The 14,953-nt window shown below is 37.7% G+C and overlaps 1 protein-coding gene across 1 annotated transcript; it reads right to left on the bottom strand.

The window, feature by feature from the left end:
* Positions 1-8,738: 8,738 nt before the first annotated feature.
* LOC101308586 (cationic amino acid transporter 8, vacuolar-like) lies at positions 8,739-10,665 on the bottom strand. The gene has a single exon (XM_004301902.1). The coding sequence runs from the start codon at positions 10,663-10,665 to the stop codon at positions 8,902-8,904; it is 1,764 nt and encodes a 587-aa protein (XP_004301950.1). The 3' UTR covers positions 8,739-8,901.
* Positions 10,666-14,953: the final 4,288 nt, after the last annotated feature.

A 14,953-nucleotide genomic window follows, 5' to 3' on the forward strand; every position in this document is an offset into this window, starting at 1 on the left:
GAGAGAGAGAGAGACCCGTCGATTGCAAAAGAATCCCAGCCAGCTTAATTTTCCAGATGGAAAGGGATCGATAGGGTTTTGCAGACATATAGATAGATACGTGTAGAAACGGCAGCCTCCGATAAACAAACGGCTAATAAAGTGGCGGGTAGGCGATCCCCAATTGTTACTTGACGCGGCCTCCTCACATTCGCAGGGCCTTCCGCCCTTTTTAAACTTTGTCGGTCGTCCTAGCTCGATCATCGTTTAGGTTTTTGCATCATTACATGCATGCTTTACGATAATTGTCACTGCCTCCCCGGCCAACTCGGTTGGCGCCAGCGCAGTGTATACCTGGTTTACTGTTATGCTCGCACGCCAGCAGGCCACACCACCCAGATGCCTTTGCCCTACTTATCACTGCTGCTGCTACTACTATGTACGTCGTCCCAGCTGATCCTATCCTAACCTAGTTGCACCGCGCAGCTTTCCCTCCTTTCTTTCTTTCTTTCTTTCTTTCTTTCTTTCTTTCTTCATCTTCTTCCTCTGCGTCATCATCATGTTATCTCTATTATTTCTCAAACATCGGAACAAGTTCATCACGTTTTTCTTACTCTGGCCTTAGTCTATCACCTATTCATATCATGTGTCATACCGACTCATACCCCGATTTATATATATATATATATATATATATCCTTTTTTTTTCACCTTATCTTTTTCAATGGGAAAAGAACCGAAGACATACCCATCTACAATTATTGACGGGTTATAATTTATAACCAGTTGATGTCTCATGCAATGTGCTTCCCATTTAACCTTAGTTACGATCGATCTTATGAAACTTTGCTTCTTTCAAGACCACTTATTTAATTGATTTAGAAGCTAAGGATATTGAATTAATGATGAACATGTGTCTCAAATGTAATGTGCCCTAACAAACGGAAAAGATATATTTGAATGAAAATCTTGTTAATCATCAAATCAAACAAAGAAGATGGCCGATCGATCTGTCCCTACAATAAACGAATTGCCGACTTATTGCATGATGATCTAGCTTCTTCTTAATTGGGGTGCCCAAGAGCTCTCTTTTGTAGCCGGAAAAACTACATTTGTTCGAAATCATGATAATTTGGACGTATAACAGCTCATCATTGGCATGGTTTGCTTTCATTTCATTTTGACGTGACTCATTTTCAAGGAGATTGATGAAGACCCATGTTATAGCAAGCTAGCTAGGATGAGCTTTTTAGATTCCAAAAATGAATCACACCTCAAACCCTTTTATTCCTATAATTGAACCCCTTTTAAGATTAAGAGAGGGAAAATGACATGAGGAATATGAATGCCATAACTTCTTTGATGGGGTCGGATCCCTAGCCTTCTTTGATGTATATCACAATAAATTGGTCATCACGATGGCCACAATTGGCTACTATTACCTCCTAAACCTAACCGGCACCTGCATTCATAGTTCAATCCTTCTGTCGATCAACATGTAATTCGCAACACTGAAGCAACACGCTTTTCTCTCCTATTCATTTCCGATCAATGCCTCTAATCATCGATCAATTATGATTTATGTTGTGCCCTACCCTCCCAATGATACTTAACTCTCTTCGTTTCTTCTTATCTTACTAGCCTCTAAAGTCTCTAGGCCCCTCATACCTATATGATATGATCGAAACACATCTAACACAAACAAACACGGGTTTTAATATAACGACCTAGTCCGTATAACGAGATAATATTGTCGCCGCGTCCTCACAGTTTTGTTCTTAGGTTCTCAACCGAAAATGTGTTTTACTATAAGAAAAGAAAGTGTAAGTGCACATATATGACACCTCACCACCCTTCCTTCAAACGATGTGAGATATGATACTCAACACATAAGCGCATAATTTTAAACCTAGTTAGTCGATATACTAAAAATTGATTTCGCCAATAATTTTAAACCATCTAATTCATCATGAACAAAAACTGCCGGCGCAGTCTATTGATCGAAGCTTCTTTGGGGTGATAATTTGGACATATAACTGTTCATCGACTTGGCATGATTTGCTTCAAAGTATATGTGACCCCTACTCAAGGAAATAAAGGTTCACCTTTGAACGCAATCGGAAAATGACTCGAGGACTTCGAATGCCATCACATCTTTGATTCTTAATGCAAAGTACCACAATTATTTGCTCTCACATTTCTCTATCTACTTTCCACTAGTCAATCACGTCCTTTTTCTTCCTTGATATACCTTCATTATCGGTTGTGCCCTACACTCTAAAATATCACCAAACTTAATTTCGAGGGTAGTAAATTGATGTGATCACAACCTTTTTCATTGATACCAATAATCGATCACATATGCATGAACATACATGCACATCTCAGAACCACAAAACACACATTTTCAATTTGACATGTAATCTTGTAAGAACATCACTCGGTTGATGGAGACATATATATATATATTCAAGATTTCAAGTGCAGAACTTCAATGGCTTCGAGGGTTCACACGGTATAATTAAACACAACTTTGGTGATTCAATTTACAAACTCGTACACAGATTCAAGATCTAATTTGGTTCGCGTACTATCTACTGACTTGGCCCAAATTGAATAAGCAATCGAAGATTTTGTGTTCATCTCTATGGATGATGAAACTAGAAAGTAATATATGCTGCCATGCTGCAGGTGCAATATAAACTGTACGTGCTGAAACATAATGTGAGTGTCAAGAAAATGTTGGATGCAGGAAAAGCTTTTACACACTTCCAAGTGGCGTGTCGGATCAAAGTAGCAGATAGATGTCTTTTTCATGCATTTTTTTTTTCGATGCATGTTGACGTACGACACACACGTGTATATATATATATATATATAGATAGATATGATATGAAAATTTCACATGTACGATATGAAAATTTCAAAAGAAGAAAAGAAGAAGAGAGAGAGAATACCTAATCACTACCGGATCAATTTTCCTTGATTTGTCAAAAAAAAAAAAAAATACATGATTAAGTGGCTAGATTAAAAGTTGACATTAAAACTGCACATAATTCTAATTAGGACTAATTTCAGTTTACCCCATCAATTTTAGGTTGATCATCATGTTAGTCATTCTTTTTTCAATTTCATCAAAAACACTCCTCAACTCCCAATTTTCATCAGCTGCGCATGTCCAAACCTCTAATCTCCATCCAATTCCTCTGTCAAGTGATGACTTGATATCAAGAAGAAAGTCAAATTCTGAAAGTTACCTTTCGGACCATTTTTCCCTCATATCGATACACATCTTTGTTCCCATCACAACCCCCTAACCTTAGTGATTTTGGTGGGATTGAATGCAATTTGTCTATTTTTCTTTTTCTTTCTTCTTGATATCAAGTCATCACTTGACAGAGGAATTTGATGGAGATTGGAGGTTTGGACATGCACGGTGATGAAAATTAGGAGTTGAGGGGTGTTTTTGATGAAATGGAAAGAATAAGGACTAATATAATGATCGACGTAAAGTTGATGAAGGTAAACTGAAATTAATCATTCTAATTATAACTATTAAAATGTTGAAAATATGTCTTTTGTTCACTTTCTACCCGTTCTAATGTGGATGAAATTATGTAACTTTTACGATATTAATATTATTAGATATAAATCACTTTTGGTGTCATGCACTTTTATATTAGCTAGCTTCATAATTTAGAACTACTTAATCGGATCTTATATACATGAAGGAGAGAGGATTAGAGGAAGTTGCATGTACGTGGAAGTTGGGCAAACATTAAATTGATAGAAAATCATATGAAAATGGAGACATGACTACTGAGAAAGTCTTAAAAGTTCTTGAACCAAAAGACACAGGTCCGAGTGCTCCACTCATGTCGATCTGTGGGCACTGATGAACTTGTTGGCTAGAAATGACATGTAAATTTTTAAAAGAAAAACGATCCGAGACGGTTCGGAGGTCGCAGTTTCTATCAATTCAAGAGTCATGGAAGGCTTGGAATGGACCATACTGGGAGTCAAATCTATAATATGTTGCCAACTTTTCTTATTGAAATGCAGTTGACAAAGAAATTAAGATGCATGGTCGATCACTTGTGTTTTTAGGTAGAAAGATTCACCAGCTGGTGATCTATTATTGTCAAAAGGAGGCGGATGCAAGGTCGTTGGTCTTTGTTTGATGATACAAATACTCATTCATCATTAGTTTGTTTAATAGATTTAGTACTTAGTGGTATTGAGGTTTCACTTTTGGCAAAGTTAAGATATTATGAGTTATAACCTAACTAAGTTGACTTGGCAAATTAATGTGCTCCTTCTCTTGTTCTAGCTCTCTAACATGTGAAGATGAAAATGCTAAAAGCCCTATGATTTTTGAGACTGCATGCGGTGGAGAACTGCTCTTTGGTTTGCACTCATTGGGTTTGGAGGCAGTCGTACTCCCCGAGTCCATATATAGTTTTCTTCAGAATATGTTTTGCGTACATTGATTCTTCGATAATCAACTTTAAGCTTTTCGTTTCATGACCATCTGATTCCTTAAATTTCAATTCATAGCTCATTCTAGGATTAAATTCAGTTTTACCCCTTGAACTTCAGTGCTAAAATCAGTTTGATCATTGACCTTTTATTTTAATTACGTTAGTCCTTGTATTCTCAAACATCATCAACTAATCCTAAAATTTTAATATGGCTCCAAAAATAACGTCGTTTGCTAATTAGGAGCCGACATGGGGATCCACGTTTGAGCTTTTTAACATATAGAAAGGGAAAATGGACATTCTAACGATAAAAAGACGTCATTTTTGAAGCACCAAACTCACCCATTTTTAGACTAAAATTCAAATTTTAGACTTAGATGATGTCGTTTGAGAGTACAAGGACCAATGTGATTTAAAACAAAGATCAATGATCAAACTGATTTTAGCCCTAAAGTTTAAAAGGGTAAACTGAATTTAATCCTTTATTCTATTTTGTAATATGGAGACACATTTTCCGTCCATAAGATCATTAATTTCCTACGTTCGTCATTAACAAAATCATATATCGAACAAATCAAATTAGAACATATACAAAATGAAATTGATATTCGGATGTATAGATGTTAATGATTTAGTGGTGTCAAGGTCGAGAGAAAAGTAGGATTGGGATTAGACATCTCTAATGCCCTAGACTTTCAAGAGTCGGGAAATGTATCTATCATACTGCAACAAAGCACATTGTATGTAGGATATCTACTCGTGTCACCTATCTTTCTCACGACAAGGCTACAAGCGCTAGAGGATCTTTCACCAAAAAATTCTCCTATTTCTCATTGTAGAACAACTAATTAAGTATATTCCTGTAGACATAAATGGGATGATTAACATATAAGATCTTGAGGATATTATTACATCTATACGTTATAACGATGTGATTGCGAAAGCAAAAATCTACTCATGCAATTTTAGTCAAGAATGATGCAGAGAGTGACAATGACACAAAGAGCTCGAAACAATGCATATATGGGTGGTCAAAAAGAGTAGAGCAGATTGCCGCGTGATAATGCAAGATCATCATGCGTGACATATCAGTCTCTTCAGATTTCGACCCGATCAAGCTTGCTCCGTCCACTTCTTCCATATCCAATCTGGCGGGCGATCACTTATCTTGGATGAAAAAGTTTGTTAAACGACCAGAGTCTTATCAAACACATTTTAAACAGTACATCTTCGTCGACTAGATCGAGAATGCAACTCTGTATCGGCTAGTATGATGATACTCAATCTTTAAGAATGAATCTTTGGTCGGGCAGTTGTGTTGGACGTCCAAGTCACACCCATCGTATCACAAGATAGTGGGGGTGGAGAAGTATTTTACAAACTATTACTCGTAAGTTAAACTTGTCATGTGTACAGTCGTTCAACATATATAGTACTATTTTTTCTGGTTTTCGTCAAAATGGTGGTCAGGGTGGACTACCACTCCGGAGCCTAGATCAGGTTAAGGTCAAGACCCCTCTTCATTGGGTGTTTTTCACTTACAGAGGATCGAACCAGAGAATATAATACTATTTTTTTGTTCAACATAGTACTATTTTTTTCTCACGTAAGTTTTTAGAATTCCAAATTTCACAAAAGGGAAAATCAAATTGTGAATTCACTCGCTAGTTGATGGTTGGCGAATGGCTTCAGTGGCGGACACAAGCTATCTCTTTATAGGGGCTATACTCATTGCAATAGTGTACTAAAAACTCTGCATAACTAGTTAAAATTCTTCATAAAAATGCATTGAACTTGCATAAATTCCATTAGATGTTCAAAAGATAATAATTCAATGATCCGATTCATCAAAGTAGTTGTTTCCAGATACGGTTACTGTTTAACGTATCTTCCGATTCATCAATATGAGAAATAAATTATTTATGATGGTCGTCTCGTCTTTTTTGTTTTTTTATGTATATTCATAGTCACTATTGATTTGTTTTTCTCTTTCACACACTACTCTATTTTGATCAGTAATAGCCTATGTCCCCCATCTTCCTTTGTATTCTCTGATTAATAACGTACAGAGGAGCACACTCTGCTACTTTGATCTTGACGGTAGATCTTGTATTCATAATAGGATATTTGGTACTCCAAAGAACTAGTTTGTTATATTCATAGAATAGGATTTTTTCTAGTCTGACATTCTCCAGTGTGTTTCTTTGTTTTGGCAGAGTGAAAAGTTCTAGTCATTGGATAAGAGAAAATGCCACAGTGAAGTAACGAAGAATGTCTCACAACTTGGATGGGATGACGGAAATTTATATTGTGACACCGAGTTGAGTCCCTAGAGATTGGCTGGCTGCAGCGAGACTTGTTGTGGAAAGCTTTGAATTTCTATGCCTAACCATTTTGGGGAACACATGAGAAATGGAAGGGTATTCTCATCGAACACCATAACACTGCAGCTAAGAGAAGACTAAACCAGTAGTGTCTCTGTGTTGCTATGCACTATTCAACACCATAGCATCACAAACTTGAACAGAGAAATATGAGATATACAGAGAAGCAAGGATACTGAAACTTTCCAGATATACCCTATAATTCTGTAGTGGAGAGAGTGCTGAGTAAAAATTAACAGTCTCCGTAGCATTCTAGCATGCTCCACATTCGCCTATTCTGTTGTGCCAAGAAAACCGATATAAATTATATAATGGCCTATAACTAGACAATCCCATTTTGTTTTACCCTGTCAGATTCATCTCGATCTGCAGTTGCACATGAAATATTTCAGCCTCCTTTAGCTTAGTGTTGCATTCAAATCCAGCTCTTTTATTAGTGTGTCTTTGTTTCAAGATGTAATATTAGCATTGCTGCCTGCCTTGCAGCAAAATGAACTAGGATTATAAGTGATGATGTATGTTTGTATACAAGTTGTTAACTTAACAAATGTATATTGCAGTTAAGCTGCACACAATATACTGAATAATCGGATTTTGTGTAGTTGAGTCTGTAAGAATACAAAATTTAGGGTGTAGATCTTTAATTTCTCAAAAAGGAAAAAATAGAGTAGATCTTTAAGACAAAGATTGGATTTAGACAGGTAATTAGTTGACAGTTCCTTCCTGTCATGCAACTGTCAATAGCAGTTATAAACTGCAGCCCTTTGCCATTCTCGATCCCTGCTAGAACACATTATTATGATATTATCTCATATGGTTTTGTCCCATCAAGCAAACTGAGAACTTAGACTGTGGATCTAGGAGAAGATCATAAGGGATTTGATCACAAACCAAAAGTTTGTTTACAAACTCATTTACATTTGATCCAAATCTGTCATAGTTTACTTAAGTTACAAGTTTAAGTACGAAATGATTCTAACACAAATGACTAAACCAACTAAAGCAAGAGCATCACGAGGTGATACTTTGCAGGTCTGACTGTCTGTGAAACCATTGTTTATGCGTTGTTCTGAGAAACTAAAACCATTGTCTCATTATCTGTCTGCACTAGTGTCTAGAAGAAGGTCACTAGTGACTAGTGAGTGTGCTTCTACAGAAGTATAAAAGTATAGAACCCCACTTCTAAGAAGAATCAAAGGGAATTACTACTGAAACAAATGACCACGTCATCGGTGCAGTTATCAATCAAAACGATCTACAGACTGCAAAGGATGATATCACCGCAACTATCTAAAAGTTATGAATCTGATTTGGATAAAGATGTTGATTGTCGTCCAATTGGCTCTAATCTGTTGTAATGGTTTTAAAACTTCAAAGTTGAGTACCGCCATTACTACTAACAATGAGAAAAAATATTTCTGTACAGACTAGCTACTCATGAAAACTGATGAAAAAAAGAGAGTAAATTATAAAACTTTTCAATCATTATAACTTATAACCCACACTGACACACAACAAGAAAGAAAAACCAAAACAAATTAACAAATTTGATGTGCTCATCCAGAGATTCAAGTTTTCCCTTTAGTTAATGCTACTAGAAAATTCGTCAGAACCCCAGGTAGTAGAGGCTCTCTTCTGGTTTGGACTTTGGAATAATGGAGCTATTAAAAATCATGATGAGTAACACAGATAAGACTTCATCAATGCACACTTACAGAGTATATATACTTATATAGTGTGCCTATGCCATACACTGAAATCTACTGATTCCAAACAATTTTACTGGAAATGATCTATCTATTCAAAACGACAAATGTTATGTAAAACAGATCGGACCAATGTAATGTCCAAGGAAGATCCTTTTGCAACATGACCTCAATTAAATCGGAAGATAAACCCAATTTCATATAATCAATTACTTTCTGTACCAATTGAATTTCTGTTGAAACTACAACATATGGAAAATGATATTAAAAGCAGCTAAAATTGAAACATACCTAATGAAATATACGAGAATATGTAACTTGGTTCACATGAGTCCATTCTTGTTCAATCTGCTACAGCAGTACCTGTGAACTAGCACTTCCCTCCTCAGTCCTTGATTGTTGTTGGTCAATCTGGTGAGCAACATCATATGTGGCATGTACACCAACAAACAAATAGTAGACAATCATTACTGCAGTGCAAATGGCAAACCTCAAGAATGCAACATAACCCAGAGACCCAATGAGGAAGAGGTTAATTCCAATGGACAATGCAGGCAACCATGGAACTAGTGGAACACTCCAAACCTTGGCAACTCTTCGCTTGGGAAGCAATGCCATCCACAAAGTCCCAGAAAGCCAAATCACACCGGCCACAACATACCAAACCCAACCTCTCACATTTGTGTTCCACAGCGCAGCAATTGCAATTGAAGAACCAATTATAACAAATAAACTCACAAGAAACTTGACCAGGTCCTTTTTAGCAGTCACATCCTTAACATAATACCTCCTCACAAGCAATGCAATAGCCACACACATGAATATAGAGAGCGTACTGAAAGAAAACACACTCGACAACACATCCAGACTAGTAAAGAAGGCCACAATTGCACTCGCTATGGTCACCAATATAGTAGCATAAATGGGGGTTCCAGTTTTCGGATGAACCAGAGCAAACCAGGGTGAAATCATATGAGACCTCGCAATCTGCGTGGTATACCTAGCCTGCCCAAGAGATCCAACCAACAAGCTCGTAGTCATTCCCTTAAGAGCACATATACTCACCAAATACTTAGCCCAATTCATCCCAATAGCTGTAAACGCAACCGAATACGCAGCATCTGCACTAATCTCAGTATACTTCTGCATCATAACCAAAGCCAAAGACATCAAGCAATAAATGACAGTGATCAGGCTCATGGAACCAATCATTCCAACCGGTATATCCTTCGAGGGCTGCTTAACTTCCTCCGCAAGATTGGCAACCATGTCGAAACCAGTATAAGACCAATACACCAAAGCCGAAGCCTTGAAAACACCCTCAGCCCCGTAAGGGAAAAAGGGGCGCAGATTCTCAACCTTGCCATATATAAAACCGACAACTATAATAAACAGAATGACCAATGCACTTGCAATAGAAGCGATCCAGTTAAGCATGGAAGTCCGAGCTGTTCCACTCATTGCTATACCGTTAGCAACTAGAAGAACCACAACAGCAACTGGGTCCAACAAGTTGAACCCATCAGGAAGTGAACTCACCCGAAACCTTAAAAAGTCAGTGTTGTTTGTGTTGATCATGCTGGCCAGGTAAGACGTCCACGACCGGCCTAGCCCGGCGGCGCCGACAATGGCCTCGAGGAGAATGTTCCCGGCAGCGATGAAGGCGACGAAGTCACCGAGCTCGATCCTGAGATAAGAGAAGGAGCCTCCGGCGACGGGGACTTCGACGGCGAACTCGGTATAGCAGAGGACGGAGAGGAGAGCGGAGAGGCCGGAGATGGCGTAGGAGAGGACAATGGCGGGGCCGACCATGAGAGCTGCTTCGCCGGTGATGACAAAAATGCCGGAGCCGACGACGGAGCCGAAGCCGAGCCAGATGAGGTCCCACCAGGTGAGGCAGCGTTTCATGTGGTGCTCGCTTTGCTTGGGGAGGTGGAGGAGCTCGAAGGAGTCGGAGGAGCGGTTGAGGAGGCGGTCTTTGAGGCGGGAGGGAGTGTGGGAGAGGGCGTCTTTGTAGGAAGTCAAGTTTTGGAAAGTGGGTTCCGGGAAGAAGTCTTGCTTGGTCCATCTTTTCCAGTAGCTTCTGGGTTCTTGCTGCTCCGGTTGGGAATCCATGGCCGGTGGTTCAGTGTTTTGAGAGAGTTTGGTGGTGATGGTGATGGGGATTGTGTTGGTAGTATATGTGGAATTCTGATGGGTTTAGAATCCAATTTTACGATGGATTGGAAATTGAATGATGCGATCAGAGAGTTTTACTTTTGGTTGTTTGTTGTCTATTTAAGCCAGGTAAAGTCGGCGGTTACTCCAATCTGGCAGATTGAGAGATTCCGTCGGATTCAGTACAGTTTTGCAGTGTAAAATTACCGGATTCTCGTCCACGTCATAGATTCTAAATATAAATCTCGTCTGACCGAACGTGGGTAAAAAATCGACTGAATGGAACTAAAAAAACCGGATCGGATAACTGAACCAAAATATTTAAGTCAAAACAAGTAGTGAATCAAACCGAACCAGTTTAAATCAGATTGGATCCGGTTCAACCTCTTAAACAAACCAAAAATAACCGAATCGACCCGAATTATATAATGTGTAAATATAAATAATTTATATACCTGAAATACTATTATTACTAGTTGATTTCATATCTACTTACAGAGTATTACAGAGTATTCTCCCACACTTAATCTCTCCATATAAAAGACAAGTTCTCATTAAACTCATTTCTTGAAAAAATCTGTTAGTATAGAAAAGATTGGGAATGCATTAGATTGTTTGTTGTACTTTGAGTTTATATTTTTCCTTACAAAAAAAAAATATGTTACTTAAGTCAAAAACTTGGAGTTCAACTTTACAGTAAGATAGTAGATAGGCCAAAAGTTTTTCAAATATGGACCAAAACTGAAACCGACCCGACTTGATCCGAAATGGGCCGAATAATCGGGTCAAAAATTTTAAAATCTGGATTTGGTTGGAAAAAATCTTAACCCGAATAATTCGGATTGGTTTTAGTTTTATCCTAAAACCGACCCAAACCGAAGATGCCCAACCTTACTCTCAATCAAAAATTAAAATCTCTGCGATATATTTGATATATCATTCGATATCTCTTTCTTGAAAGGACTTATATATCTATATATCTAGGGAAGTGAAATCCACACTCCCCAAATTGTAATTTACACTCTCACTTTCTATTTTTGGTAACTTAAATATTGTCCTTAATGACTTAACTTTTGTTTTTTATGAAAATGATGACTAAAAGTAGAAAATGAGAGTGTAGATTACAATTTGGAGAGTGTGAATTTCACATCACTGTATCTAAAAGGGTAAATATCTTATCTTCCACCTTATCTCCGATTTCTATCTGATACCGTTAAATATCTCTGATATTTAGAAAATTAAATAAGGTGGAACCATTATAATTCCAATAGAAATAGTTTACTTTTTAATTTTTCTGTTCTAAGATATTTCATATGTGTGCCTTGGCTTTATGCCATAAAGATATGTAGTTAGAATATGACTATGTATTCCTTTTTATTACCATATTAATATTTTGTAATTCATTATATAAAGAGCTTCTATCAATGAATATGATGATGATTCTCTATTCTCTTTCTATCTCTTATTCTCTACAATTTATATTTAATCACGTTATCAACACAAACATTATTGATACGCACCAATCTTTCTATTGCGTCTTAGGGTTATGCAATATTTGCATGCAGCTTTACTATTCATCTACGACCCATCATCATTGAATATTTTTGTATTACAGCTCGTGATTGTGTACAAGGATTGACATGAAATTGCAATCCTTGAGCTCGGCAAGATTAAAACGAATCTCCAATCCTTGAGCTAAGTGTCGTTATGAAAAGTTGTAAAGCTAAGTGTAGCTATACGCCCACGCAACGCCAATGTAATGGCAGTAACTCCTTTTTTAATACTTAGTGGCATGAAAGGTTGAAGCTTATTCTATCCCTACATAAGAAAGACACATCAAAAGCGAAATTAGAATCTACCAAGTTTCATAGGTCAAATTCTACGGGACCTACAAGAAATCTCACTCACTAGAAAATGGTGAAATTGGTACCATTGGAAAGGTCTATGTGTCTACTTTCCAGGGATATCAACCATTTGATCATACCTACCATATTGAGTGAGTTATGGCCGTTTTCGTAAAGTAGGACGAATCTGTCCGAGAATCTCATTTTGGCAAAATAGTCAACTTTGATGGGACTTTGTGAACAGCTCCTGACGAATCAGAATTTGTGTAATATACAATTGGAAATCTAAATGAGTCTAGTTTCCAAAACCGTTTATGGTTTGTTCATATGTATTTCCTAGAAGAAGTTACGGCTGTTCTAGTAACTGAAGGTTATGCTGCGCGGAAATCTGATTTTTTGGACGAACTTATGTTTTGAGTTCACAAGATCTAAGTGTAAAAGATCATGTTTGAGGAAAATACGACATGATCTAGATAATCATTGTCCAATGCCACATTTGAAGACATGATTTAAGAGAATTGTAATGCTAAGTTATTAAAACTTCCGTGGTTAGTAAAAATCAGGAAGAGCTCTATGATTGATGTAAAGATCAAGAGGAGGTGCGAACTTCAGGGGGAGTCTAACACATACATACATGTCATTATCAAATGTGAAGGGTGCGTTGTATTCTTTTTCTCCTACGATCAAGGTTTAGTTTTTTTCTCCCATAAAGTTTTTGTTACTTGATGAGGTTTTTAACGAGGCGACATATCAGCACCACCGGCATACCGGCGCACGACACAAGGGGAAGTGTTCTAGAATATTCCATATGTGTGTCTTAGCCTTATGCCATCAGGATATGTAGTTAGAATAAGACTATACATTCATTTCATTACAATATTGGTACTTTGTAATTCCCTATATAAAGGGCTCCTATCAATGAAAATGATGATGATTCTCTATTCTCTTTCTATCTCTCATTCTCTACAGTTTATATTTAATCAGTTTCAAGTATTTGCAATAAAAAAAAATGACTTTCTCTCGTCTAGTCGCTCTCCCTTCTACCCTAGCCCTCGTCTCCTCTCCTGATGGTAGCGATGGATTTTGGAACGATGGCGGCGGTGGGTTTTGTGTTGTCAGCCTAAGTTGTCTTCAGGTACTAGGAGAGCTGCTACTCAACTCCATCTCTCTTCCTTCTTATCTCCTTGCGGTGGTGGATGGGGAGGTTTTATCACTCCTACCGAGTGGTTTCTCCGATGCTCTACATTGGCACAAGACACGGTGTCGGTGATGGAGTTGATGGTTGGTGCATCTTCAGTGGTGGTGATGGAGTTCAAGATCTAGTTCTCACAGTTGTCAAGATGAAGGCATTGTCGACATGTGCAATGGTGCTTCTAGTGGTGTCGGCTTTCGACGTGTATGTCTGGAGTGATGATGGCGATGTTGCCTATCAAAATTGGCTACCGAAGAACCCTGGGTTGACCGACAAGGCAGTTTCTGGTGAGATGGTAACTGATGGCGGGGATGGGATTTTGGGGGATTTGGGCCTCAAATCTGTGATGTTAAGGTTGAAGGTTTGGGCCTTAGGACTACTATCACTTCAGCTTGGATACTGTAACACCCTGACCCAGGTGTTAGAAAAATAAACGAATAAAATAAATAAGGAAATCCTAAATCGAAGATGAGATAGGATCTCATAATCAAACAAAACAATGAACATTTTTGTCGCGTTTGGAACCTAAATTTTTTTTTTGTTAATTTGCGGCTGCACCCAAAACTTGATCGGGCTGCCTATGTACCCTTTTAAAGGGATCAAGCCACTCGTAGTTCAACATTTTAATCTACATCTCTACCTTCCCTAACCACATCACATTTACCACCATAAGTCCAAAATCAAAACCATACTTACATACTCTTAAGAACCATTTCATGATATACACCAATTTAAAATGTTTTCTTCTATACCCATTAAATCAAATCAACCCGGCCATACAAAGCCTCATGCATCAACAAAACTATACCAATTTATTATCATTCTAATATAAAGTTCGAAGAGAATAATTATACTCATCAACTTAACCAAACTCCACACTTAACTCGCAAAACAACCTACTCAAGTGTCAAATAGTGTGTATAAGTTTGCACACATACTTATATATATATATATATATATATAAGTATATATACAATGTTGATCAAGTGCAGACGTCCGCACCAAAGTTTTGGTGCGGATTTACATTTTTGCACCACTTCGCGATCGAATTTCTTCAAACTTCATTCTAGACATATCTAGATCATCTTGTGTAGATCATCTCTGCAAAATTTCAGCCAATTTGGTGATCGTTAAGGCCCTCAAACTCGAAAAACAAATGGACGGACTGAATTCTGTCTGGTTGTGTTCATACCAGAAAAACTCGAGGTTT

Source organism: Fragaria vesca, linkage group LG5 (assembly GCF_000184155.1).
Source record: "Fragaria vesca subsp. vesca linkage group LG5, FraVesHawaii_1.0, whole genome shotgun sequence".
Classification (NCBI taxonomy): Eukaryota; Viridiplantae; Streptophyta; class Magnoliopsida; order Rosales; family Rosaceae; genus Fragaria; species Fragaria vesca.